This window comes from Staurois parvus, unplaced genomic scaffold (assembly GCF_062004578.1).
Source record: "Staurois parvus isolate SC_StPar_1 unplaced genomic scaffold, SC_StPar_1.0 ptg001001l, whole genome shotgun sequence".
NCBI classification, from domain to species: domain Eukaryota; kingdom Metazoa; phylum Chordata; class Amphibia; order Anura; family Ranidae; genus Staurois; species Staurois parvus.
Window position 1 is genome coordinate 345000 of NW_028318797.1, and position 26023 is coordinate 371022.

At 48.5% G+C, this 26023-nt stretch overlaps 2 protein-coding genes across 2 annotated transcripts in view; both read right to left on the minus strand.

Annotated features, from left to right (window-relative positions):
• The window catches only part of LOC149441353 (NACHT, LRR and PYD domains-containing protein 12-like), a 268132-nt gene extending 260678 nt beyond the window's left edge, over nt 1–7454 (minus strand). The window contains exon 1 of the mRNA XM_089657443.1: nt 7218–7454. The gene's annotated coding sequence lies outside the window, so the exon portion shown is untranslated. The remainder of the gene's footprint in view (nt 1–7217) is intronic.
• The window catches only part of LOC149441355 (NACHT, LRR and PYD domains-containing protein 3-like), a 32511-nt gene extending 10604 nt beyond the window's left edge, over nt 1–21907 (minus strand). Inside the window, exons 1-3 of the mRNA XM_089657448.1 lie at nt 21822–21907; nt 5029–5135; nt 3592–3752 (exon numbers count right to left, since the gene is read on the minus strand). Of these exons, the coding sequence (XP_089513574.1) occupies nt 3592–3752; nt 5029–5083 (216 nt within the window). The 5' untranslated portion in view covers nt 5084–5135; nt 21822–21907. The remainder of the gene's footprint in view (nt 1–3591; nt 3753–5028; nt 5136–21821) is intronic.
• Between the last annotated feature and the right edge of the window lie 4116 nt (nt 21908–26023).

Genomic DNA, 26023 nt, shown 5'->3' on the forward strand with positions numbered 1-26023 from the left:
GAGTAGAGAAAACAGGGGAGACACAGATCCGCCACCACACCAGATATGCTGCAAAAAATGTGCTGAGAAACTCGGCTTATACTCAAGTATATACGGTAAGTCGGATTCTCAGAACAGCCACCATGCAAAAATAAATCCCCTCCAGTGACAATAAATCCCCCAGCAGCCAGCAGCAATAGACCTCTCAGCACACCCCAGCACCCCTCGCCATTACATACATTCAGTGCTGGAGGTGCCGGAAATGCGTCACCCCGCGTTCCTACTGAGAAAAAGCCCTGTTGTGAAGTGATATGGTGTACAATTATGAGAGGCATTTAAGTTAAACCGGGACTTTTGAGTTTAATAAAAGAACAAATTTCAAGGACTGGAAACTGCATTTATTTTTCTACATACTCCCCTGCTACATTTATACACTTATCCCAGCGTTTAATCTGTGGAAAGCTTCGGCATAGAAAGATTTTCAATATGCCTGAACCATAGGACAGCCAGCTTCACTTCGTCATCAGTGGTGAAATGTTGACCTCTGAGGTTCTCTTGTTGGGGTCCAAACAGGTGGAAATTAATGGTGCACCGAAATGAAAATTCTGGTGCCGAAACCGAAAAGTTTGGATGCACTTGGCAGAAAACCGAAACCGATATGGGCAGTTTTTAAAAATAAATATATCTTTTTTGAAAAAAATACACTTTGGGGTATATATTGTGGGGTTTTTTTTGATAAATTTTTTTGTAAAATATGAAAGATAATGTTATGTCGAGTAAATGGATACCCAACACTTTAAAATTGCGCATACTTGTGGTATGGCACCAAAAACTACGGTCCTTAAAAATCTCTATGGTTGATGTTTTAAACATTTCTACAGGTTAGCAGTGTAATGTTACAGAGGAGATCTAGTGCGAGAATTATTGCTCTTGCTCCAACGATCGTGGCGATACCTCACGTGTGTGGTTTGAACTCGTTTACGTATGCGTTCACCATTACGAGCGAGCACAGGGGGACGGGGATACTTTAAACTTTTTCTTTTTTTATTTGTTTATTTTTTACACTGTCCCTTTAAAAAAAGAATTAATTACTTTTATTCCTAATCACAAGGAATGCATGCATCCCTTATGATAGAAATAATTAGTGACAGGTCCTCTTTATGGAGAGATTTGGGGTCAATAAGACCACACATCTCTCCTCTACAATGTAAAGCATTAGATCAAAAAAAACATTCATCTAGTGCTTTTGTTTTTCCCTTTTTCAAATGGCCTTGTTTACAAGATGCCGGAACCGGAAGTGACATCGCTCCGGTCCTCCAAGGGCATAGAGATGAGTGAAAGCCATCTTTCCTTCACTAATCTCTATGCCCAGCACCGGGATCGTTCGGTGGTTTCTCTGGTAAGGCTGAGAACTACCGAGTAGTGGCCGGTGGTGGCTGCGGCGGGCGGCGGCAGTATTTTCGGCACCTGTATCAGTGCTTTTTTTCATATTGGCTGACAGCCGAAAGGGATGTTTTCAGCTGAAACGTTCCGGCCACCGAAATTTCGGTGCACCCGTAGTGGAAATCACAAGGTCCAGGCTGTAAGGGGGGATGTAGCAATACCTCCCAGCTAAGCTGCTGTACATGTACACGTAGTGCGGTGAGTGGTAGGAGCTTGTGCGTTGTCAGGTTTCATCACATCTAATGATGCGATCCAGAAAATCCTGGCCTGCCCTGTCAAAATGCAACGTGAAGACTTCAATTCTTCTGTGCCAGTCAAAAGTGGAAAGCTGTCTTGGTACCCAGTGTGCAATGACTTTTTGAAAATGCAAATGTTCAAGAATGATTGTGTTCACCATTCCACAGAAAGATTTGTCTCTTGTGAAATTCCAGGACAAGTTATATATCAATTATCCAGGATCAGGCGTTCCATGCGCTGAATGTTCACAGGAATGACTGTTTTGGGCTGGGAGCTGCCACGGCCGGGATCATCACTGACTGATGGACAGCCATCTTTGAAACATTTACACCATTTAAATGTCTTACTGCGGCTGAGCGTCCCATCACCGTACTGTGCTTGAAGTCTTCTGTAGATATCCGTGGATTTTCCACCTTCCTTCACAAGAAACATCATCACCACACATTGTTCCATTCACGCACTACCATCTTGATTAATGGTCTCTGGACTGGGCCAAGACATGGGCATCACTTATCAGTGGTAGGACACACTTGCCACTTACTACTACTACTGTGTGTAGTACCGTCACGCTAGCATACCCTATTATACCTGGAAAATTAAAAGTCCCGGTTCGACTTGAATGCCCCTCGTATAAAGGACTGGGGTTACCCATGTTTACAACTATTTACTCAGAGTTCCCCTTACATATTTTGCTGTAGGTCAGTGCTTCTCAAATAGTGGGGCGCGCCCCCCCGTCAAGGGGGGCGCGGCGCAGTGCCTCCGCCGTCCCCCCCCCCTTCCGACAGAAGGGACACTAAGTACAGGGGTGGGCAGAGGGCTGCAGTCTCTTACCTGGCTCCCACGACGATCCATCCAGGAAGCGCTGCTCCTTCCGTCACTCCGGCCACTCCCTCACTCCTGCCGCTCGGCTCCGCCTCCTCACCGGTGATTGGCCGCCAGAACTGTAGCTCAGGAAAGGTACACAGACGGCCAATCACGGGTGATGAGGCGGAGCCGAGCGGACCAGCGAAAATCGAGTGAGGGAAAAGCCGGTAAGTGTGCAGTGCAGAGGTGCTGCTGCAACCACATATGCTGGCTGCAGCAGCACCATACTGCAACAGGGGTCAGCAAGTGTCATTGGTGTCAGTGGGAGGAATAGTGCCGCATCATTGGTGTCACTGATACTAATGATGGGGCATTATTCCTTCCACTGACACCAACGATGGGGCACTATTCCTTCCACTGACACCAACGATGGGGCACTATTCCTTCCACTGACACCAACGATGGGGCACTATTCCTCCCACTGACACCAATGATGGGGCACTATTCCTTCCACTGACACCAACGATGGGGCACTATTCCTCCCACTGATACCAATGATGGGGCACTATTCCTCCCACTGATACCAATGATGGGGCACTATTCCTCCCACTGACACCAATGATGGGGCACTATTCCTCCCACTGACACCAATGATGGGGCACTATTCCTCCCACTGACACCAACGATGGGGCACTATTCCTCCCACTGATACCAATGATGGGGCATTATTCCTCCCACTGACACCAACGATGGGGCACTATTCCTCCCACTGATACCAATGATGGGGCACTATTCCTCCCACTGACACCAATGATGGGGCACTATTCCTCCCACTGACACCAACGATGGGGCACTATTCCTCCCACTGATACCAATGATGGGGCATTATTCCTCCCACTGACACCAACGATGGGGCACTATTCCTCCCACTGATACCAATGATGGGGCATTATTCCTCCCACTGACACCAACGATGGGGCACTATTCCTACTTATAACAATTTTATAGACAAATGATACTATTTACAGTCGCGCGGGGGGGCGCAAAATGTTTTCTTCTTCCTAGGGGGGGCATGACAGAAAATAATTGAGAAGCACTGCTGTAGGTAATGCTGTATCTCTTTCTTACGTCTATGTTTAAAACTTTCTGAGATGCTAGTTTATCCAGGACAGAATGAGGTTTCATATTCTCCAGGATGTAGATCAGATCATCTTTGTAATACTCGTATATCCTCCTCAGTGTTGGATCGTCATACGAAGACAGCTGAGGGCCGATCCTCTCAATGTCCTCTAGAAAAACACAGAAATACACTTTCTAAAATTTCCTAATCACACAAATGCTGTGAATTATATTCCAGTAAGAACATTTTTCTAACTGGATCAATGCCTTGAAATTGGGGCTACGTTACAATTTACGTTTCTATAAGGAGCACTAGAGGTGAGAAACACTATAAGAATCATTACATTCATTGTTCTGTGATTGGGGGTTTATATTTGTACATCCAAATTATCTATGAATCCTCAGTAAGAACTATTGAGAACTGGTATTAAAATTTTCTTGTGACATTGTCAAAATTTTAAAATCAGTTATAATAAATCGCCAATAGTTCGCTCAGCGCTGTACATTACAAAGGGGGACAGAACATGTGACAGAACAATACCAATACAATGCAAAACATGAGGGGATCGAGGGCCCTGCTCCTTGGAGCTTACAATCTAGGAGGGAGGGGATGGTGGCACAGGAGGAGATAGCTGTGGGGGATGGAGTGGTAGGAAGAGTGGAGGAGGTCAGCAAGTTAGCAGGGGGTGGGGTAGGCTTCCCTGAAGAGATGGGTTTTCAGGGTGCGCCTAAAGGAGAGGAGAGTAGGTGATAATCTGATGGGTTGGGGCAGGGAGTTCCAGAGGATGGGTGACACCCTGGAGAAGTCCTGGAGGCGGGCATGGGAGGAGGAGACCAGGGAACTAGAGAGAAGGAGGTCTTGTGAGGAGCGGAGTGTGCGTGTTGGGCAGTACTTGGATATTAGGTCGGTGATGTAGTTCGGGGCAGTATGGTGGACAGCTTTGTACGTCAGTGTTAGGATTTTGAATTTGATCCGTTGCGCAATCGGAAGCCAATGGAGGGATTGGCAGAGGGGGGTGGCGGAAACGGAGCCGTTGGAAAGGTGAAGGAGTCTGGCAGCCGTATTCAGGATTGACTGAAGCGGGGATAGCCAGGGGCGAGGCTGGCCAGTGAGGAGGGAGTTGCAGTAGTCGAGTCGTGATATGATGAGGGAGTGGATGAGCTGTTTAGTGGTTTCTGGAGTTAGGAACGTGCGGATTTTGGCGATGTTGCGGAGGTGGAGTCTGCATGTTGCGGAGGCGGAGTCTGCACGAGTTTGTTAAAGATTGGATTTGGGGCTGGAAGGATAGGTTGGAGTCCAGAATGACACCAAGTACTCTGGCCAGCGGGGCGGGTTTGATGGTGGCGTTGTTGGATGTGATGGAGAAGTCAATGGGGGGTGGTGTCCGGGCTGGGGGGAAGACAAGAAACTCGGTTTTGGAGAGGTTCACATCAAAAAAGACAAACCAGCAACTGATGTCTGATTACTAGTACTGCCGGCTCTTCTTCCGCCCTCTGCCATCTTTTTGCTGTTAGTTCTTCTGCAGCAGAATCCCGGTCATGCCATGAAACACCTAGACACAGAGACAGATCGTGACTAACGGGTACTTTATTTTTTTCATAGCAGTATATACAAAACTAAAAACCAGAGACAGATAAAAGACGCAAATTATTGCAGCTCTGTATTCATTAACCCCTCGCTTCCCCCCCCCCCCCCATCCCCGTTGCTGACCAGGCTATTTTTGCGATATGGCGCTGCATTATTTTAACTGACAATTGCGCGGTCATGCAACACCGCACCCAAATGAAATTTACGTCCTTTTTTTCCCCACAAATAGAGCTTTCTTTCAGTGGCATGTGATCGCCTCTGTGTTGTTTTTCTTTTTTGCGCTATAAACAAAAAAAGACCGACAATTTTGAAAAAAAAAACTATATTTTTGACTTTATGCTATTAACCACTTCCTGTTCGGACACTTTTACCCCCTTCCTGACCAGGGCAATTTTCAGCTTGCTGCGCTATCACACTTTGAATGACAATTGTGCGGTCATGCAACACTGTACCCATATGAATTTTTTTACCATTTTTTGAGACAGATAAAACTTTATTTTGGTGGTATTTATTCACCGCTGGGATTTTTATTTTTTTTTTTGCCATGTAATTGAAAAAGTCCAAAAAATTTGAAAAGAAGTGTTTTTCTTATAAAATTTGGCAAATAAATAATATTTCATCATAAATCTTGGCCAAAATTTATTCCGTTATATTTTTAGTAAAAAAAAAAAAAAAGCCAAATTAGTTTATAACCAAAAATTATAATTTTTAAACATTTTTTTTTACATTTTTATATTATTTATTTTATTATTATTATTTTTTTTACATACTGTCACCCTAGCAGTACAGTGTACTACTTTTGGGGGGTGATGAAGATTTTTTTTTTTTTTAAACACTGATTGCTTTTACACCCATATAGGATTTAAAAGCAATCATTTCTCTCTCTGTCTGCATTCTTGCAGCCATTTAGAACTACTGAGTGAGCTGTGATTGGTCACAGCTTGTCACATGGTACAAGGCTGTTGTGAATAGCCTTGTACCATGTGACCTCTGTGATCATTCACAGATTTCACACGTAGTAAGCAATGATGTCACAAGTGACATCATTGCTTACTACTTTGCATGTGATCACTGATTGGCCAATCAGTGATCACATGATCGAGACCTCTTACAGAGGTCCCGTCCGACGATCGGCGTTTCACTGTGTCCAGAGGACACAGCGGTCATCGGATTGCGATGCTGTGCGCTCCTGGGGAGTGCGCACAAGCAGGGTGCGGGGAGGCCGTTTATATACGGCCACCCGACCCTGCACTGCCACCGTCCGGCCGTTTATATACAACGGCCGGTCGGGAGGTGGTTATAATGTCCAGTAAAAATTTTTAAAAAAAAATCAAATTTTGTCACAAATTTAGGCCAACATGTATTCTGCTTCGTGTCTTTGCTGAAAAAAAAAATCATAATCTGTGCAAATAAAAATGGTTTACGTGAAAGTTATAGCGTTTACAAATGGCGGTATATACAGTATACTGGATTTCTTTTTTTTACTAGTAATGGCGGTGATCAGCGACTTATAGCAGGCATCTGGGACTGTGGTGGGCATTCTGACACTGGGGGGGGAACTGACTTGGTGTCACTGACATCCCCAGTGACACCAATGCAGTGATCAGTGCTAATAAAAAGCACTGACACTGGGCAGAAAGGGGTTAACATGTGGGGCAATCAAAGGGTTAACTGTGTGCTGTTTTACTGTGTGCTGTGTGTGTGCTTTACACTGTAAGCACACTGCTTTGTATGGCTTTGCTATGTAGAGCCATACAAAGCAGTGTGCAGGAGCTGACAGGGGAGAGATTTGTGTTGTTTATACACAGGTCTCTCCCCGTCACTGATACTTGGCGATCGCCGGGTGCCAGCGGGGAATCACCGGCCAGGACCCGGTGATTGACAGCCGAGGCTGCGAATGACGGCGCGGGTAGGGTTCCCTACCCGGAAATGCAAAACCATGTATATACACGTGATTTTGCGCACCCATGCCGCCTTGTAGGAGTATATTTGCTATAGGGCGGCGCGGAAGCGGTAATGTATCATTAAATGCAAACCGTGTAAGTACCGGAACTTGACTTGTGATCTGTCACATGTACTGCAGAGCTCAGACTGGGGGAGACAGAAGCAGCACAGGAAACCAACCAATGAATGTGCTGATAGGAGGGGAGAGCGATGTAACACAGATATTCGCTTATAACTGTGCTGCTTCTCTTTTCACTGTCCAATCACATGGTGGGGGCAAGTCCAGGATAACATGGGCTCAGATGAAGTGGGCTGAAGGATGCTAGCCATTAGACTGAGGGCACCTAGTGGGAAGAAAAAGAACTGCAGGGAAGTCTCTGGATTGAAGGTGAATATTACAGCAAAGGCCGGTTTTGTTATCACATTTACACACATTTTATTATCCTACTGAGCCCCACAATGCATGGAAATGCACAGAAACATGGACGTCTCTCTTTTTCACACTTGGACACAATGCACCGCAGAGATCTGAACAGAATAACATTGCTTTTATCAACAACTGTTTGGCTTTACAACTTGTGCACTAAAAAGTGTATGTCAAGCCGAAATGTCCCAAGCTTTGGATAAAGTGGGGGAAAAACCGTGTTGGGTTTTTACTGCTATGTGGGGCTCCATTAGGAATGTTGGCTCACTTGGTGGACGCACCGATACCCCTTTTGTTAAATGGACGAGTACCAATACTTTTGGTCAAGTACTCGCCGACCCAGATTACGGACATTTTGCTATGCGATTTGCGTCAAAACAAAAATTTATGGAAATACAAAATATAAAAAACCGGGATGCCCTTAGCTAAATATTAGATGAATAAAGACCATGGGGGTTCCAACATAGTAACCCCAAATATTACGAAATACTTGTGGCCGCCTCACAAGCGGATCACACTGTGGTGTCCTCGGAACCTACTAATGCATAAGAAAAGGGAAAGGAGACCAAGAGAAAAGGATCCCTTAGGTCAAGGGGTCCCAATGAGGACAAACTGCGGCTTAATGAAAATGCTAAATTCGACCATTTATTGCAGAATAAAGTAGCAACCATATAAAAATTGGACAAAATAAGACCTCACCACCAATAGAGAGAAATGAAGGATGGAGATGACGTGGTCATCCAAGATGACACCACACTCTAGAAAGTCCCGGCACCTCAGTGGAAGTACTATGCCTGGGGGGGGGGGGGGGGGCATGCACTAAGTGGATATAAAGAAGGATAGAAGAGCCATGTGAATAAATACTGAAGGACAATACAAGCATACATAATATAGCATGAATGAGTAAAAATAATAACACGACCTGCACTACTACTCTCCACTAAATGATTAGCCTTCTAATAAGGAGTAAACAATAACTCATTCAAGGTGCTAACTGAAAGAGAGACAGGAGTGTATATCAAAGTAGTCCCACCGAAGCAACAAATTTCTAGATGGACAAGATCCTTCCTGTGTACATCAGAGCAATAATCGTTAATAAATGTCCATTGGTGGAGATGACATGAATAATGGACTCTTCCTTGAGTGACTGGGTACAGAAGATGGCATCAAGGCAGTCCCCTATGTGATGATCGTGGCGTCAGACCACAGCCATTCTCACCAAACTCGTGACCGAAGGACTAGCCAATCTAAAACCGCGCTGTCACGTACGTAACAATGCCACACCCAGCTGCACCCTGCACAACGTTTTTCCAGCTAATGACCCACAATTGATGTACCTGCAGCCTGAGCGCAATTGTTACTGGGTCAGGTTAATTACGCAATTATCCCTTCACATTGCCACCACCTCCTTTTTGTACAGAGAAAGAGGAAACTTAGCAATAACACTATGATTTTTGAATAATCGTCAGTATACCACTGTCACTGCAGACAGCGATATACCGAAGTTTAAAACACACACACAGCAGCGCTTTTCAGAGGCAGGGGATCTGAGTTTGCATTAAAGAGCTTTAGAAACAGTTCAAACACTTTCAGAAAGTAAGATTTATTATTAAAAGGTCAAAAAGGGTGCAATAAAAATATTTACAGAAAAAGATGTAGCCAGTATATATATATATATATATATATACAGTCAGGTCCATAAATATTGGGACATCAACACAATTCTAAAATTTTTGGCTCTATACACCACTACAATGGATTTGAAATGAAATGAACAAGATGTGCTTTAACTGCAGACTATCAGCTTTAATTTGAGGGTATTTACATCCAAATCAGGTGAACGGTGTAGGAATTACAACAGTTTGCATATGTGCCTCCCACTTGTTAAGGGACCAAAAGTAATGGGACAGAATAATAATCATAAATCAAACTTTCACTTTTTAATACTTGGTTGCAAATCCTTTGCAGTCAATTACAGCCTGAAGTCTGGAACACATAGACATCACCAGACGCTGGGTTTCATCCCTGGTGATGCTCTGCCAGGCCTCTACTGCAACGGTCTTCAGTTCCTGCTTGTTCTTGGGGCATTTTCCCTTCAGTTTTGTCTTCAGCAAGTGAAAAGCATGCTCAATCGGATTCAGGTCAGGTGATTGACTTGGCCATTGCATAACATTCCACTTCTTTCCCTTAAAAAACTCTTTGGTTGCTTTTGCAGTCTGCTTTGGGTCATTGTCCATCTGCACTGTGAAGCGTCCAATGAGTTGTGAAGCATTTGGCTGAATATGAGCAGATAATATTCCCGAAACACTTCACAATTCATCCGGCTGCTTCTGTCAGCAGTCACATCATCAATAAATACAAGAGAAGCAGTTCCATTGGCAGCCATACATGCCCACGCCATGACACTACCACCACCATGCTTCACTGATGAGGTGGTATGCTTAGGATCATGAGCAGTTCCTTCTCCATCCTCTTCTCTTCCCATCACTCTGGTACAAGTTGATGTCGGTCTCATCTGTCCATAGGATGTTGTTCCAGAACTGTGAAGGCTTTTTTACATGTCGTTTGGCAAACGCTAATCTGGCCTTCCTGTTTTTGAGGCTCACCAATGGTTTACATCTTGTGGTGAACCCTCTGTATTCACTCTGGTGAAGTCTTCTCCTGATTGGTGACTTTGACACACATACACCTACCTCCTGGAGAGTGTTCTTGACCCTGTTGTGAAGGGTGTTTTCTTCACCAGGGAAAGAATTCTTCGGTCATCCACCACAGTTGTTTTCCGTGGTCTTCCGGGTCTTTTGGTGTTCCTGAGCTCACCGGTGCGTTCCTTCTTTTTAAGAATGTTCTAGACAGTTGTTTTGGCCACGCCTAATGTTTTTGCTATCTCTCTGATGGGTTTGTTTTGTTTTTTCAGCCTAATGATGGCTTCACTGATAGTGACAGCTCTTTGGATCTCATCTTGAGAGTTGACAGCAACAGATTCCAAATGCAAATAGCACACTTGAAATGAACTCTGGACCTTTTATCTGCTCATTGTAATTGGGATAATGAGGGAATAACACACACATGGCCATGGAACAGCTGAGAAGCCAATTGTCCCATTACTTTTGGTCCCTTAGCAAGTGAGAGGCACATATGCGAACTGTTGTAATTCCTACACCGTTCACCTGATTTGGATGTAAATACCCTCAAATTAAAGCTGAAAGTCTGCAGTTAAAGCACATCTTGTTCGTTTTATTTCAAACCCATTGTGGTGGTGTATAGAGCCAAAAATGTTAGAATTGTGTCGATGTCCCAATATTTATGGACCTGACTGTATATACACACACATACACACACAGAAAGCAATAGCACAGCAAAGAGATAACAGAAAGAAGCTTAGAGGGATTAAGCAGCTTCCAAGTTTTCTGAGCAAAAGGGCGTTTTCTCCCAAAGTTGGTTCCAATGTAAAAAAAGGGAGAATTCTTCAACTTAGCTCAACTCAGCTTAGCTTTTCTAGGAACTCCACAGGGTGTCTCCCTGACTCAGAGAACCAATCGCCTCATTTGGGGAGGGGTTGTGTAGGCGGGAGCTCAGGCTTTGACCAAAGCCTTCGCAAATTATACTACGGCCAATAACTTTTCCTAGGTACATATAACATTCTATCCACAAGTAGATTAATACCCAGAATCATCTGCTGAATGGTTAGATATGAAATATCTGCTTGAATGGTTAAGGAGATATTTTCTGCTCTACTGTGTATGTCAGATAGGAGGTGTAATATACAAGGCGACTTGTCTTACAGTGAGCCATCCGAATATGTGCTCCATGTTTGTATAATTATTTCCTATTTGAAGATATAAAATTATATGGAAAAGTAAGTTTTTAAATGTAAGTCTGTTTTTACGATTCCCTGGAATGTCTTTTGAAGCTCAGCGAGGGCTCGGTTTATGACGTTACGACCCCTTCTCCAGCAAGAGTCTCGTAGACAGAGAGGCACCAGCTAGTGAGGTTTATAGCCATGACGCCCTCCCAATGAGTTTGCTGCTTGTGATCTGCATCAAACAGACCACATGTCACTCAACATAGAGGGAGGGGGGATATCGGAGGAATCTGATTTGGGAGAGATACAATATGGAGGGGTTTGGAGCAAAACGGATGACCGCGTCCATCTCTGTGCGCACGATTGCTGCACCCCACATAGCAGAGCCCAATCAGGGATGTACTATGAGTATATTGAATACTTGCAAATGCAGCAATAGATGCAGTATATACTGACTGATTTAAATCAATGTTGATATCACACACTTCCAGCTGATTAAATCAGATGATATTGAATATACACCATTTATGGACAATGATTAACCATATAGTGACTTATGTGAAGCTTGATGGTCTCACCACATTCTACCCACACGTTATGCAATGCCATCCCACACCTATATCCAAGGTGTAATAATAATAGCTGCTTGCCCCGAGGTAGTAGAACACATGCATGTTAATGATAGATAAAACTGTGTCAGCTGTGGGATAATGTAATCAAACCTTCCACATGCTGATGGTAAACGCAGAGTATACAGCGGTGCGGTCCAGTCCACCAGCGGTGTAGGGATGCATGCAGAGTCTGCAGGTAATTGTCCCGTTGAGGGTATCGTGGGAGACCATATGGAAATGCAGGCAGAGTGCGCAGGGAAGAAATCCAGAGTGTGGCTGCCAAACAGCCGGGACTGCGCGGGCATCACCCGGATGTGATGTAACACGTTTCGCCCACCGAGTCATGTGGGCTTCTTCAGCCTAAGGGCAGCCATGTTTGGGAAGTCCTTTATACTTGCAGGGAGCCTCACTTTCAGATATTCCTTACATGAGTGCTCCATAAATAATCAAACAAGAGCAAAGAAAACACTGTCATCTCAAAAGGAAAATGTACTGAGAACAGAATAGAACGGTTAAAACAATGGAACTGATACACTGTCATAGATCGAATTTTAAATATTCAGACCTCTACCCTATAGTGTATATAAAGTGTATGTGAGTGCGCACAGCGGGGACTAAATTAAATAAATAAAAAATAATATATCCAAAAATAACAGAAAATAAATCAAAAATTATTTAATATAACCAAAAATACATTTTAATCAAAAAAACTTAGGACACAAATTGCACGGCAAAGAATAGCATGTGATTAGAACGGGAATGCGATTCCTGTACAAATCGCTGGCGGTTTCCCCTCTGCTCCTGTGTGGACCGGGGCTTGTCATAGCCAGAGTTCACACAGGAGCGGTGCAGGGAGGTTTCCCACAGCGGAGAGTGGGCATGTCGGGGTGTATACTATGGTGGCAGATGCTCCGGGGTCTCAGCGGTAGGAGAGGAGAGAATGTGGAGAAGATTTGAAATATCCGATGCTTTCTCTCCTCTCCTTGCGAGGATAACAGTTCAGGCATGAGGGCTTTTGATTGGTCAGCACCGTCACATGGACGGTGTTGACCAATCAGATGCCGTCTAGCCTGTACTGTCCTCCCTGCAAGGAGAGGAGAGAAAGCAGCGGAGATTTCAAATTTCAAGACCTGTGAAGTAGCTCTCCTCTCCTTGCAAGGATGACAGTTCGGACTTGAGTGCTTTTGATTGGTCAGGGCCGTCACATTTATATAATAAAAAACCCCAGTGGTGATCCAACATCACCAAAAGAAAATTCTATTTGTGTGAAAAAATAAATAAATCTAAATTTAATTTTGGTACAGCGTTGCATGACTGTACAATTGGCAAAGTAGAGCTGTGAGGAATAGCAAAAAACAGCCCGCTCATGAACGGGATAAATTGTTCTGGAGGTCAAGTGGTTATAAGGTGTGAGCTGGGGGGGGGGGGGGGACATCAGAAATCAAAGTGTGCAATGTCCTCTTTAACCTCTACAGTACGCAAATATGCGGGCTCTTAGTGGCTGGGTCTTGACACTGAGTGGCCGCATATTTGCGTAAGATTTGTAAACAAACATGTTGTCAGGAATGGACTGGCCAGCAATGGTGGGACTCACCTGCCTTTTGATCTGCAGTACCAGGGCTGGCCAGCGGGTGCTCCCAGCAATCAGAGACTCAACTTTGCAGCCAGCTAACACCTGGAACTGATTATGCTGGGGTATTTAAGGGATGGCCAGACCCACAGACTCTGCCTTGGTGTTGTGTTTGTCCTGGGCCCTGTATCCTGTTTCTGTCCTGCATCCTGTTTCTGTTCCTTTGCTGACCCTGCCTGATCTGAACCGCTGCTGACTTCTCCTGCTCTGATCCCGGCTTGCTCTTGACCATCCCTCTGCCTGACCCTCTGTACCACGCTGCTTGCTACCTGTTTTGATCCCTGGCTTCTGACCCTGACCATCCCTCTGCCTGACCCTCTGTACCACGCTGCTTGCTACCTGTTCTGATCCCTGGCTTGTGACCCTGACCATCCCTCTGCCTGACCCTCTGTACTACGCTGCTTGCTACCTGCTGAACCTGGCCTGTGACCCCGACCCATCTCCGCTTGCTCCCCCTGTACCTACCTGCCCTATTGATATTGACCCGGCCTGCCTGACGACGCTTGCTTGTATGTACTGTTATCTGTGGGTGGTTGGTTTGGTTTGTTTGCACTGTGTTATGTTTTAGTATTGCACTGCGTTTATGTTTGTATGGTTAGTGTTAATAAATTATATTGTTTATAACATATCTGAGGTCTGCGTTTCCCTGCGTCAGCCACACACCTCTGGTCACACCTGGGAGCCCTGACATTACACCAAGGCCAATCCTGACCAGAAGTGGCTGCACAGGGAAGCCATCTTGGCTTCTTGATGGGAAGGATGGATCTTGATGAGGTTGTGTATTTATATCTGCTAGTGTTTGATGACAGGGAGTATGCTTATCAGACTCTGAAGGAGTATCCCCGGGATGAACTGCTAGAATGTATACGGCTCGCTCATGTTCTAGTAGATCAGGGCACAGAGTTCTCTATGGTGCAGCCATTGATTGAGGTTTGTGCTGAGTTGGTTTCATCTGGTACCCCCGAATGCAGGGATGAATTTTTGCCACCATTTAGTGCAGACCAGGTAGAGTCCCTGGTGTGGTTATTAGAGGATGATGTGGGTTACTTTCTGGAGCGTTATTCCACATGTTCACCACAGACACTAAGAGATTGTATAAACGCAGTGCAGTCATTGACCAGACAGGCTATGTGTAAGCTCAGCTTTGTTCAACCCCTACTGCAGACATGGACAGACTTGTTGCACCCAGCCTCAGTCAGCTTACAAAGACCCCGTCCTGCTTCTAACTCTACTCCTGTATTCCCACCAGCTCCTCCAGTTACAGCCCAGTATACTTGGCTATCTACCGCATGTCAGTCCCCTGTTCCCACTCGCTGCACCTATCCTGCCTTTAACCCTGTAAAAAAGCCCTCTGTAGCAACTGCTCCCTCTCCTGTTCCATCCTCCAGTTTTTCTCTGTCTCCAGCTGCTCCATTCGTTTGCAGACCTGCGTTTACTTGCAGTGCTCCAGTAGTTAAAACCAGAAAAAAGCGAAAATTCTTTCCAACCAATACCATCCTGCCAGTATCCAAACCGGTGAACCTGCCTTCCGTGACTCAGCCTAAAGCCTCTACTCAGCCTGAAGCCTCTACTCAGCCGGAAGCCTCTACTCAGCCGGAAGCCTCTCTTCAGCCGGAAGCCTCTCTTCAGCCGGATGCCTCTCTTCAGCCGGATGCCTCTCTTCAGCCTGATGCCTCTCTTCAGCCTGATGCCTCTCTTCAGCCTGAAGCCTCTACTCAGCCTGAAGCCTCTACTCAGCCTGAAGCCTCTACTCAGCCTGAAGCCTCTACTCAGCCTGATGCCTGCATTCAGCCTGATGCCGCTACTCAGCATGATGAACTGATCCAGCCCGACGATCCTATTAGGCCAGTTGACTCGATGCCCGCTGTTGATCCAGACAATCTGGTACCTGATCTAGTGCCCGCTATCGTGCCAATTGACTCAGAGCCCGCTGTCATACCTGGTGACCCGGTGCCCACTGCCTTGCCAGATGACGCGGTGCCCGCTGGCAAGCCAAATGACCTGATGCCTGGTGCCCGCTGTCATACCTGGTGACCCGATGCCCGCTGTCGAGCCAGACAATCCGATACCTGATGACCCGGTGCCCACTGTCGTGCCTGTTAACTCGGAGCCCACTGTCTTGCCAGACGACTCGGTGCCCGCTGTTCCGCCAGACGACTCGGTGCCCGCAGTCTTGCCAGACGACTCGAAGCCTGCTGTTCCGCCAGTTGGCTCGGTGCCCGCAGTCTTGCGAGACGACTCGGTGCCCGCAGTCTTGCCAGACGACTCGGTGCCCGCAGTCTTGCCAGACGACTCGGTGCCCGCAGTCTTGCCAGACGACTCGGTGCCCGCAGTTCCGCCAGTTGACTCGATGCCCGCTGTTCCGCCAGTTGACTCGGTGCCCGCAGTCTTGCCAGACGACTCGGTGCCCACTTTCGTGCCTGGTGACTCGGTGCCCGCCGCTTCGTCCGGGGGCCCGAGACCTGTTGCTCCGCCTGAGGGCCCGAGACCTGTCGCTCCATCTGGGGGTCCGGCGCCCGCCGCTCCGCCTGAGGGCCCGAGACCTGTCGCTCCATCTGGGGGTCCGGTGCCCGCCGCTCCGCCTGAGGGCCCGAGACCTGTCGCTCCATCTGGGGGTCCGGCGCCCGCCGCTCCGCCTGAGGGCCCGAGACCTGTAGCTCCGCCTGGGGGTCCGGCGCCCGCCGCTCCGCCTGGGGGCCCGATGCCTGTCGCCCCGCCTGGGGGCCCGATGCCTGTCGCCCTGCCTGGGGGCCCGATGCCTGTCGCCCCGCCTGGGGGCCCGATGCCTGTCGCTCCATCTGGGGGTCCGGCGCCCGCCGCTCCGCCTGAGGGCCCGAGACCTGTCGCCCTGCCTGGGGGCCCGATGCCTGTCGCCCCGCCTGGGGGTCCGGCGCCCGCCGCTCCGCCTGAGGGCCCGAGACCTGTCGCTCCATCTGGGGTCCGGCGCCCGCCGCTCCGCCTGAGGGCCCGAGACCTGTAGTTCCGCCTGGGGGTCCGGCGCCCGCCGCTCCGCCTGGGGGCCCGAGGCCTGTCGCCGCGCCTGGGGGCCCGAGGCCTGTCGCCCCGCCTGGGGGCCCGAGGCCTGTCGCCCCGCCTGGGGGCCCGAGGCCTGTCGCCCCGCCTGGGGGCCCGAGGCCTGTCGCCCCGCCCGGGGGCCCGGTGCCTGCCGCCCCGCCTGGTGGCCCGCTGCCTGCCGCTTCGCCTGGTAGCCCGATGTGCCTCTGCCCGGAGTCCTGCCCGATGTGCCTCTGCCCGGAGTCCTGCCCGATGTGCCTCTGCCCGGAGTCCTGCCCGATGTGCCTCTGCCCGGAGTCCAGCCCGATGTGCCTCTGCCCGATGTGCCTCTGCCCGGAGTCCAGCCCGATGTGCCTCTGCCCGGAGTCCAGCCCGGTGTGCCTCTGCCCGGAGTCCAGCCCGGTGTGCCTCTGCCCGGAGTCCAGCCCGGTGTGCCTCTGCCCGGAGTCCAGCCCGGTGTGCCTCTGCCCGGAGTCCAGCCCGGTGTGCCTCTGCCCGGTGTGCCTCTGCCCGGAGTCCAGCCCGATTTGCCTCTGCCCGGTGTACCGCTGCCCGGAGTCCTGCCCGGTGTGCCAGTCTTTGATATCCCGCCAGTTACCAGACCCGGGCGGTGGAACATTTTTCCCAGCTAGGACTGTTTGGAGCGTCCTGAGGCCGCTCCTTGAGGGGGGGGATACTGTCAGGAATGGACTGGCCAGCAATGGTGGGACTCACCTGCCTTTTGATCTGCAGTACCAGGGCTGGCCAGCGGATGCTCCCAGCAATCAGAGACTCAACTTTGCAGCCAGCTAACACCTGGAACTGATTATGCTGGGGTATTTAAGGGATGGCCAGACCCACAGACTCTGCCTTGGTGTTGTGTTTGTCCTGGGCCCTGTATCCTGTTTCTGTCCTGCATCCTGTTTCTGTTCCTTTGCTGACCCTGCCTGATCTGAACCGCTGCTGACTTCTCCTGCTCTGATCCCGGCTTGCTCCTGACCATCCCTCTGCCTGACCCTCTGTACCACGCTGCTTGCTACCTGTTTTGATCCCTGGCTTGTGACCCTGACCATCCCTCTGCCTGACCCTCTGTACTACGCTGCTTGCTACCTGCTGAACCTGGCCTGTGACCCCGACCCATCTCCGCTTGCTCCCCCTGTACCTACCTGCCCTATTGATATTGACCCGGCCTGCCTGACGACGCTTGCTTGTATGTACTGTTATCTGTGGGTGGTTGGTTTGGTTTGTTTGCACTGTGTTATGTTTTAGTATTGCACTGCGTTTATGTTTGTATGGTTAGTGTTAATAAATTATATTGTTTATCACATATCTGAGGTCTGCGTTTCCCTGCGTCAGTCACACACCTCTGGTCACACCTGGGAGCCCTGACACATGTGCTCACAGTGGCTAAATGGTTAGCACTTCCGCCTGGCAGTACTCAGATTGTCGGTTCAAATCCCAACCACGGCACCACCTGCCTGGAGTTTGCATGTTCTCCCTGTGCCTGCGTGGGTTTCTTCCGGGTACTCCGGTTTCCTCCCACACTCCAAAGACATGCTGGGAAGTGAATTGGCTCCTGTCTAAATTGGCGCTAGTATGTGTATGTATGAATGTGAGTTAGGGATCTTCAATTGTACGCCCCTTGAGGGTCAGGCAGTGATGTGAATGTACAATATACACAGGTAAAACTCGAAAAATTAGAATCTGGTGCAAAAGTTCATTTATTTCAGTGCAGCAACTTATAAGGTGAAAATAATATATGAGATATTATGGAATGGAGAGGCACACACTGCAAGATTCTTGAAGTCCAGTTTGAAGTTTCCACAGTCTGTGTTGATTTGGGGAGCCATGTCATCTGCTGGTGTTGGCCCACTGTGCTTCATTAAGTCCAGGGTCAACGCAACCGTCTACCAGGAGATTTTGGAGCACTTCATGCTTTCTTCCACAGACGAGCTTTATGGGGATGCTGACTTCATTTTCCAGCAGGACTTGGCTCCGCCCACACTGCCAAAAGCACCAAAACCTGGTTCAACGACCGTGGGATTACTGTGCTTGATTGGCCAGCAAACGTGCCTGACCTGAACCCCATAGAGAATCTATGGGGCATTGCCAAGAGAAAGATGAGAGACATGAGACCGAACAATGCAGAACAGCTGAAGGCCGCTATTGAAGCATCCTGGTCTTCCATAACACCTCAGCAGTGCCACAAGCTGATGGCTTCCATGCCACGCCGCATTGAGGCAGTAATTGCTGCAAAAGGGGCCCAAACCAAGTCCTGAGTACATATGCAGCTTCTACTTTTCAGAGGTCCGATATTGTTCTATGTACAATCCTTGTTTTATTGATTGCATGGAATATTCTCATTTTCTGAGATTGTGGATTTGGGGTTTTCATGAGCTGTAAGCCATAATCATCACAATGATGACAAATCACAGCTTGAACTATCTTGCTTTGCATGTAATGAGTCTATCTCATATATTAGTTTCACCTTTTAAGTTACATTACTGAAATAAATGAACCTTTGCACAATATTCTAATTTTTTGAGTTTCACCTGTATATAAAGTGCCGTGTAAATTGACAGCTCTATAGAAGTACCTGTAATTAAAAAAATGAATGTGCTGAGATCACACGCTCTTCACACTCCCAGCACATGTCAACATCCCACAGAAAGGTTGCAGTTGGGACCTTTCCAATCTTGTGACTGCCATGACAGTCACATGACCATAAACCATGCCCCACCTTTTGGCATCAGAAACCCCTGAAAGGGCCAGGAGGTGCCGGTGTGAAGGGGTTAATGGGGAGGTATTACAGCAGAAGTCAACATTGTATAAGAAGAATATCTGACCAAGCTGACCATAGATTGTTAGTTTTGTTTTTGTTTTTTTACTGGGCCTCTACAGTTCCTATAGTTGGCGTGAAGACTGGTACTCTTAGGGGTTGTTTTGCTCTGCCAGAGGGCTGAACGGAAAAAAAAAAATGAACAGATTCCTCCCTCCACAAAAACAAGTTGTAAGGAGGAATCTCCCACCAGGACACTGTATTCTGGTGGCGGGGGCTCAACGCTGTCAGAATACATTGCACCTACGGCTGACCCGGACACATTTCCATTCATCTATGGCCAGCTTAAATTCAGCAATGGTGACTGAAGAATCCTCCACCATACAAATCCCTCATTACACATATTGATGATCCAAATCGGATCTTAGCGCTCAGTATCATCGCTCTGTGTCGTCTCTCTGTATCGTCGCTTCTTGTCGTCGCTCTGCGTCAGCACTGTGTCGTCGCTCTGCATCGTCGTCACTCTGTGTCATCGTCGCTCTACGTCATCATCACTTTGTATCGTCGTTACTCTGTGTCATCGTCGCTCTGCGTCATCATCACTCTGTATCGTCGTCGCTCTGTATTGTCGTCGCTCTATGTCATCATCGCTCTGTATCGTTGTCGCTATGTGTCGTCGCTCTACGCCATCATCGCTCTGCGTCCTCATCACTCTGTATTGTCGTCGCTCTACGTCATCATCGCTCTGTATCGTCTCTCTGTGTCGTTGCTCTACGTCATCATCGCTCTGTATCGTCGTCGCTCTACGTCAGCTCTGTGTCGTCGCTCCCTGTCATCGTTCTGTATTGTCGTCGTCGCTCTGTGTCGTCGCTCTGCATCAGCTCTGTGTCGTCGCTTCTTGTCGTCGCTCTGTATCGTCGTCACTTTGTGTTGTCGCTCAGCGTCAGCTCTGTGTCGTCGCTCAGCGTCATTGCTCTGTATAGTTGTCGCTCTGTGTCATCGCTCTGTATTGTCATCGCTCTACTTCATCATCGCTCTGTATCGTCGTCACTCTGTGTCATCGCTCTACGTCCTCATCGCTCTGTACCGTCATCGCTCTACATCACCATCGCTCTGTATCGTCGTCGCTCTACGTCCTCATCGATCTGTATCGTCGCTCTGTGTCATTGCTCTACGTCATCATCGCTCTGTATCGTCGCTCTGTGTCGTTGCTCTACAACATCATTGCTCTGTATCGCTCTACATCATCATCGCTCTGTGTCATCGCTCTGTATCGTCGTCACTCTACGTCATCATCGCTCTGTATCATCATCACTCTGTGTCGTTGCTCTATGTCCTCATCGCTCTGTACCGTCGCTCTACGTCCTCATCGCTCTGTATCCTCGCTCTGTGTCGTTGCTCTACAACATCATCGCTCTGTATCGTTGTCGCTCTACGTCAGCTCTGTGTCGTCGCTCTGCGTCAGCTCTGTGTCGTTGCTCCGTGTCATTGTTCTGTATCGTCGTCACTCTGCATCAGCTCCGTGACGTCGCTCTGCATCGTCGCTTCTTGTCGTCGCTCTGCGTCAGCGTTCTGTATCTTCGTCGCTCTGCGTCAGCTCTGTGTCGTCGCTCTGAGTCAGCTCTGTGTCGTCGCTCTGCCTCATCGCTCTGTATAGTTGTCGCTCTGTGTCATCGCTCTGTATCGTCGTCACTCTACGTCATCATCGCTCTGTATCGTCGTCGCTCTGTGTCGTCACTCTGTGTCATCACTCTACGTCCTCTTCGCTCTGTACCGTCACTCCTCTACGTCCTCATCGCTCTGTATCGTCGTCGCTCTATGTCCTCATCGCTCTGTATCGTCGTCGCTCTATGTCCTCATCGCTCTGTATCGTCGTTGCTCTACATCGTCGTCACTCTGTGTCGTCGCTCTACGTTCTCATCGCTCTGTACCATCGCTCTACGTCCTCATCGCTCTGTATCGTCGTCGCTCTATGTCCTCATCGCTCTGTATCGTCGTTGCTCTGTGTCGTCGCTCTACATCGTCGTCACTCTGTGTCGTCGCTCTACGTTCTCATCGCTCTGTACCGTCGCTCTACGTCCTCATCGCTCTGTATCGTCGCTCTACGTCCTCATCGCTCTGTATCGTCGTCGCTCTACGTCATCATCGCTCTGTATCGTCGCTCTACGTCATCATCGCTCTGTATTGTCGCTCTGTATCGTCGCTCTGTGTCGTCGCTCTACATCATCAACGCTCTGTATTGTCGCTCTGTATCGTCGCTCTACATCATCATCGCTCTGTGTCGTCGCTCTACGTCATCATCGCTCTGTGTCGTCGCTCTACGTCATCATCGCTCTGTGTCGTCGCTCTACGTCATCATCGCTCTGTGTCATCGCTCTACGTCATCATCGCTCTGTGTCGTCGCTCTGTGTTGTTGCTCTATGTCATCATCGCTCTGTATATTAGGACGAGTTCTATTTAGTCTTACCTTCCTGGGTTGCGAAGATGCGATCTGGGAGCTCTGAACACGGAGGATGTTGAGAGGCGTAGGAGTGTAACTGGAACAGTTTTGGCTTCCACAGCAGGTCAGCTGGACTGTGCTATATACAGATATTGAGTCAGTTGACAAGCTATTTGATTTCTCTAGTCCAGCGGTTTCCAAACTGCGGCCCGAGGGCCGGATACGGTCCTTTGCTAGCCTTCATCTGGCCCTTGAGGTAATAGTCCTCCCACTGATATGAGGCACGAATCCTTCCACCGACACCAACAGTGGGGAATAAATCCGAATGAAATTTGTTGGTTACTTTTCTCCTTGTATGCTGGTTATCCCTGCAGGGATCTCTCCCTCCTTCAGCTGCTGTAAATCTTCTCTTCAATCCTCTCCTAGATGTTCCTCCCCTTTTTATTAGCACTGATCACTGTATTGGTGTCACTGGGGATGGCAGTGACACCAAGACTGTTTCCCCCCCCCCCCCGTGTCAGAATGCCCGCCGCAGTCCCGCTCTAAGTCGCTACATTACTAGTAGAAATATTTTTTTTAAATCCCAGTATCTATACCGCCATTTGTAGACCAATTAATTTACACGTATTGGGATTTTTTCAGCAAAGACACGGAGAAAAATACATTTTGGCCTAAATTGATGAGGAAATTTGATTTTTTTTTTTTCTTACTGGAAATGTTTAATAGAAATGGAAATTTTTTTTCTCCTCAAAATTGTCGGTCTTTTTTTTTTTTTAATACCTCAAAAAATTAAAAAACGCACAGGCGATCACATACCACTGAAAAAAAGCTCCATTCATGGGGGGGGAAAAAAATAACATAAATTTAATTTGGGTGCAGCGTTGCACGACCGCGCAATTGTCTGTTACGCAAAGCATGGCCTGGTCAGGAGGGGGGGGGGTAAATCTTCAGGAGGGGTTAAAATTTTAATAGCGTTTCCGGATTGCGGTGCTCAGATGCAGTTCTGCTTTAGGGCTCTTTCACACTTGGCTGTTTTACCACCGCTTGCCAAACGCCCCTATAGCGTTTGGCAAGCGTTGGTCCGGCGTTTGCGGAGCATTTTTTAATGCTCGGCAAACGATCCGCAAACGCCGCATGCACGGTTTAGCGGCGGTTGCTAGGTGTTTGCCGAGCGTTAAAAACACCCCACAAACGCCTATAATGCAGTTTGAATGGCGTTACCGCTCCGAAAACGCCCCACAACCGCACCGCAAACGCCGGCCGGGCGTTTGCGGAACGCCACCATAGACTAGAATAGGAGGCTTCAACGCCTTCTGTCTCTACCAGAGGCGTCCGTTTTGCCAACGCAAACGCTCCCGTTAGAACAGCACCATGGGCTGTAATGTGCAGAATTGGCAGAGGCGTTTGGAAAGCGGTAAAAATGCTTCCCAAACGCCTCTCTGCCGCCTGCACACAACGCTAGTGTGAACGTAGCCTTAGGCTATATTTGCACTCTACGCGGGTTCAGGATATACATCTGGCTGATTGGGTGTCAAGGAAGGATTTGCTTGGCTCCGCCCACTGTTCCGGATTATCCTCTTATTTTGGGAATATGTGATGGAATGCCTTCTGTTCTAAGGAGACTTTACTCTCCTACTGTCTACACCACGGGTGTCCACGTCGGCCCTCCAGCTGTTGCCAAACTACAAGTCCCATGAGGCATTGCAAGATTGTCAGTTGCAAGCATGACTCCCACAGGCAGAGGCATGATGGGACTTGTAGTTTGGCAACAGCTGGAGAGCCGCCAGTTTGACACCCCTGGTCTACAGCAGGCGAGGGGGAGCGGATGCCGCTCAGAATCAACCCCAGGAGTCCGGGGTGTCAGGTGTATGGAGTGGCCTCAGCACCACGCTACCCACGCCACCAATGCGTTTTGTCCTGCCGGTGGCTACACATGGCTACATTTTTTTAAAAAATTCTTTTTTTTTACTATTTTGGGTTCGTTTTCCTTTAATTAATAAAAAAAAAAAAATCAGGAGCTATCCGTGACCATTCCCCGGGCAAATAGAAGCCCAATTTGTCCGGAAAAAGGCGCGGTGTAATCCACGAAAGTAGTAGTGATGGTCTGTACGGTTTTACTAACACGGGTCAAAGTTGCAAAATTTTACTTAGGCGTTAACATTGGGTTTGCCCTTAGGCAGGAAGGGGTTCAAGTAGAACTAAAAGGTAAAACAGTTTTTTTTTTCTTGTTTTGGGCTGTAATGGAGGGTTTTTGCCATCTGTGTTCCATCGAGGAGATTTCACTTCACTTCCTATCCCACAGCAAAAACAGGAAGCGAGAGGAAATCCCTCCAAAGTGAGGGAATCCCTGAACTAGTGTCCACCATTGGAAGATTTCCTCCGTATTCCTGTCCTTTCGCTCTCAGTGGTAATGGTGACCAGGACCAATGGAAAGGGTGAATCTCCCTAATGGGGACTAATCCCTCTCCACTCCATCCAAAACGGAAAAAAATGTGGAGTGCTGAGGGGTTAGAACCCCCGTCGGGTGTTTTTTTTTTACTGTCTGTGTCCCCCTCTCTATGACCCCCGTCACCTAAAGGGAGAGGAAATCCAACATTGTAGAGCTGTGACCTGAGCAGGAAGTGAGGAGAAATCATCCAATGGGGATAAATGTTCCGTCTAAGGTGAGATTTCCTCTTGTTTCCTGTTGTGTCCCCAGTACAGGAAGTGAAGGGAAATCTCCCCCAGGAGACACAGGCCACAGATAACCGGACAGGGGTTCAACCCTTTCCGTACCCCACCCACAAATATATATAGACCTTTTCCTGGAGCAGGGGTGTCAAACTTGCGGCCCTCCAGCTGTTGTGAAACTACAAGTCCCATCATGCCTCTGCCTGTGGAAGTCATGCTTGTAACTGTCAGCCTTGCAGTGCCTCATGGGACTTGTAGTTCTGTAACAGCTGGAGGACCGCCATTTTGTGTCCTAGAGGGTGGGGGGATGTGTTGGATTGTGTGGAAGCTTCTATCAGCCGGCTCTCATCCTTCAGAGGTCGTGTCCACCTTAAAGGGGAGCTCCGGGCAACACCTCCAACTCAGGAATCCATTGGTAGAGGGAGAAGCAGCTCACCTGGAAGAAGAATCCAATCTGAGAACATTCCGGGCTGGAAATGAGGACTGTCTGAGGGACCACGCTGCTCCTGTCTGGTCAGGACTGGCCATCGCACACAATGGAGGGAGGAGAGAGAACTGAGGAGACCCCACCCCCTCACAGCCATCCACTTAGATGTTTCCATCTCCCAGATACTCGCTTGTGATTGGCTGAGGAGGCCTCTCACTCCCCTCATAGTTATCACCTCAAATGTTCTCGCCTTCCATCTCTCCTGTGATTGGCTGCGGAGGCCTCTCACTCCCCTCATAGTTATCACCTCAAATGTTCCCGCCTTTCATCTCCTCCCCTGTGATTGGCTGAAATGGCTTCTCACTCCCTTCATAGTTATCACCTCAAATGTTCCCGCCTTCCATCTCCTCTCCTGTGATTGGCTGCGGAGACCTCTCACTCCCCTCACAGTTATCACCTTAAATGGCACCACCTCCCACACATTCTGCTGTAATTGACTACAGAGACCTGTCACTCACCTCACAGCTGTTACCTCAGGAGCCTATCACTCCTCTCAGAACGCTCCCCTCAGCTTCTGTCCTGTGATTAGTGAGGGAACCTGTCACTCATCTCACAACCGTCCCCTCAGGTGTTCCCGCCCTCTATATCCTCTCCTGTTATTGGCCACAGAGCCCCCCATCACTCTCCTCACATATGTGCTTTCAGGTTTTCCCAGCTGCTCTGTGGTGATTGGCTGAGCAGTCCTGTCACTCACCTCAGTGTACAGCTGTTCCCTCATGTGTTCCCGCCTCTCAAGCGCTTCTCCTGTGATTGGCTGAGCTGTCCTGTCACTCCCCTCATACATTCCCGCCTCCCTGCTCCTCTCCTGTGATTGGCTGAGGAGAACTGTCCCTCCCCTCAGTTATCTTCTCATACATTCCCGCCTCTCAGCTCCTCTCCTGTGATTGGCTGAGCAGTCCTGTCACTCCCCTCACAGTTTCCTCATACATTCCCATCTCCTAGCTCCTCTTCTGTGATTGGCTGAGCAGTCCTGTCCCTCCCAGCTGTCCCTCAGACAGACCTGTTCTGTACAGAAATGTCCTCTCTCTGTTCCTGCCTCTCCCAGGGTGAGGGGAGGAAAATGGCCGCTGTG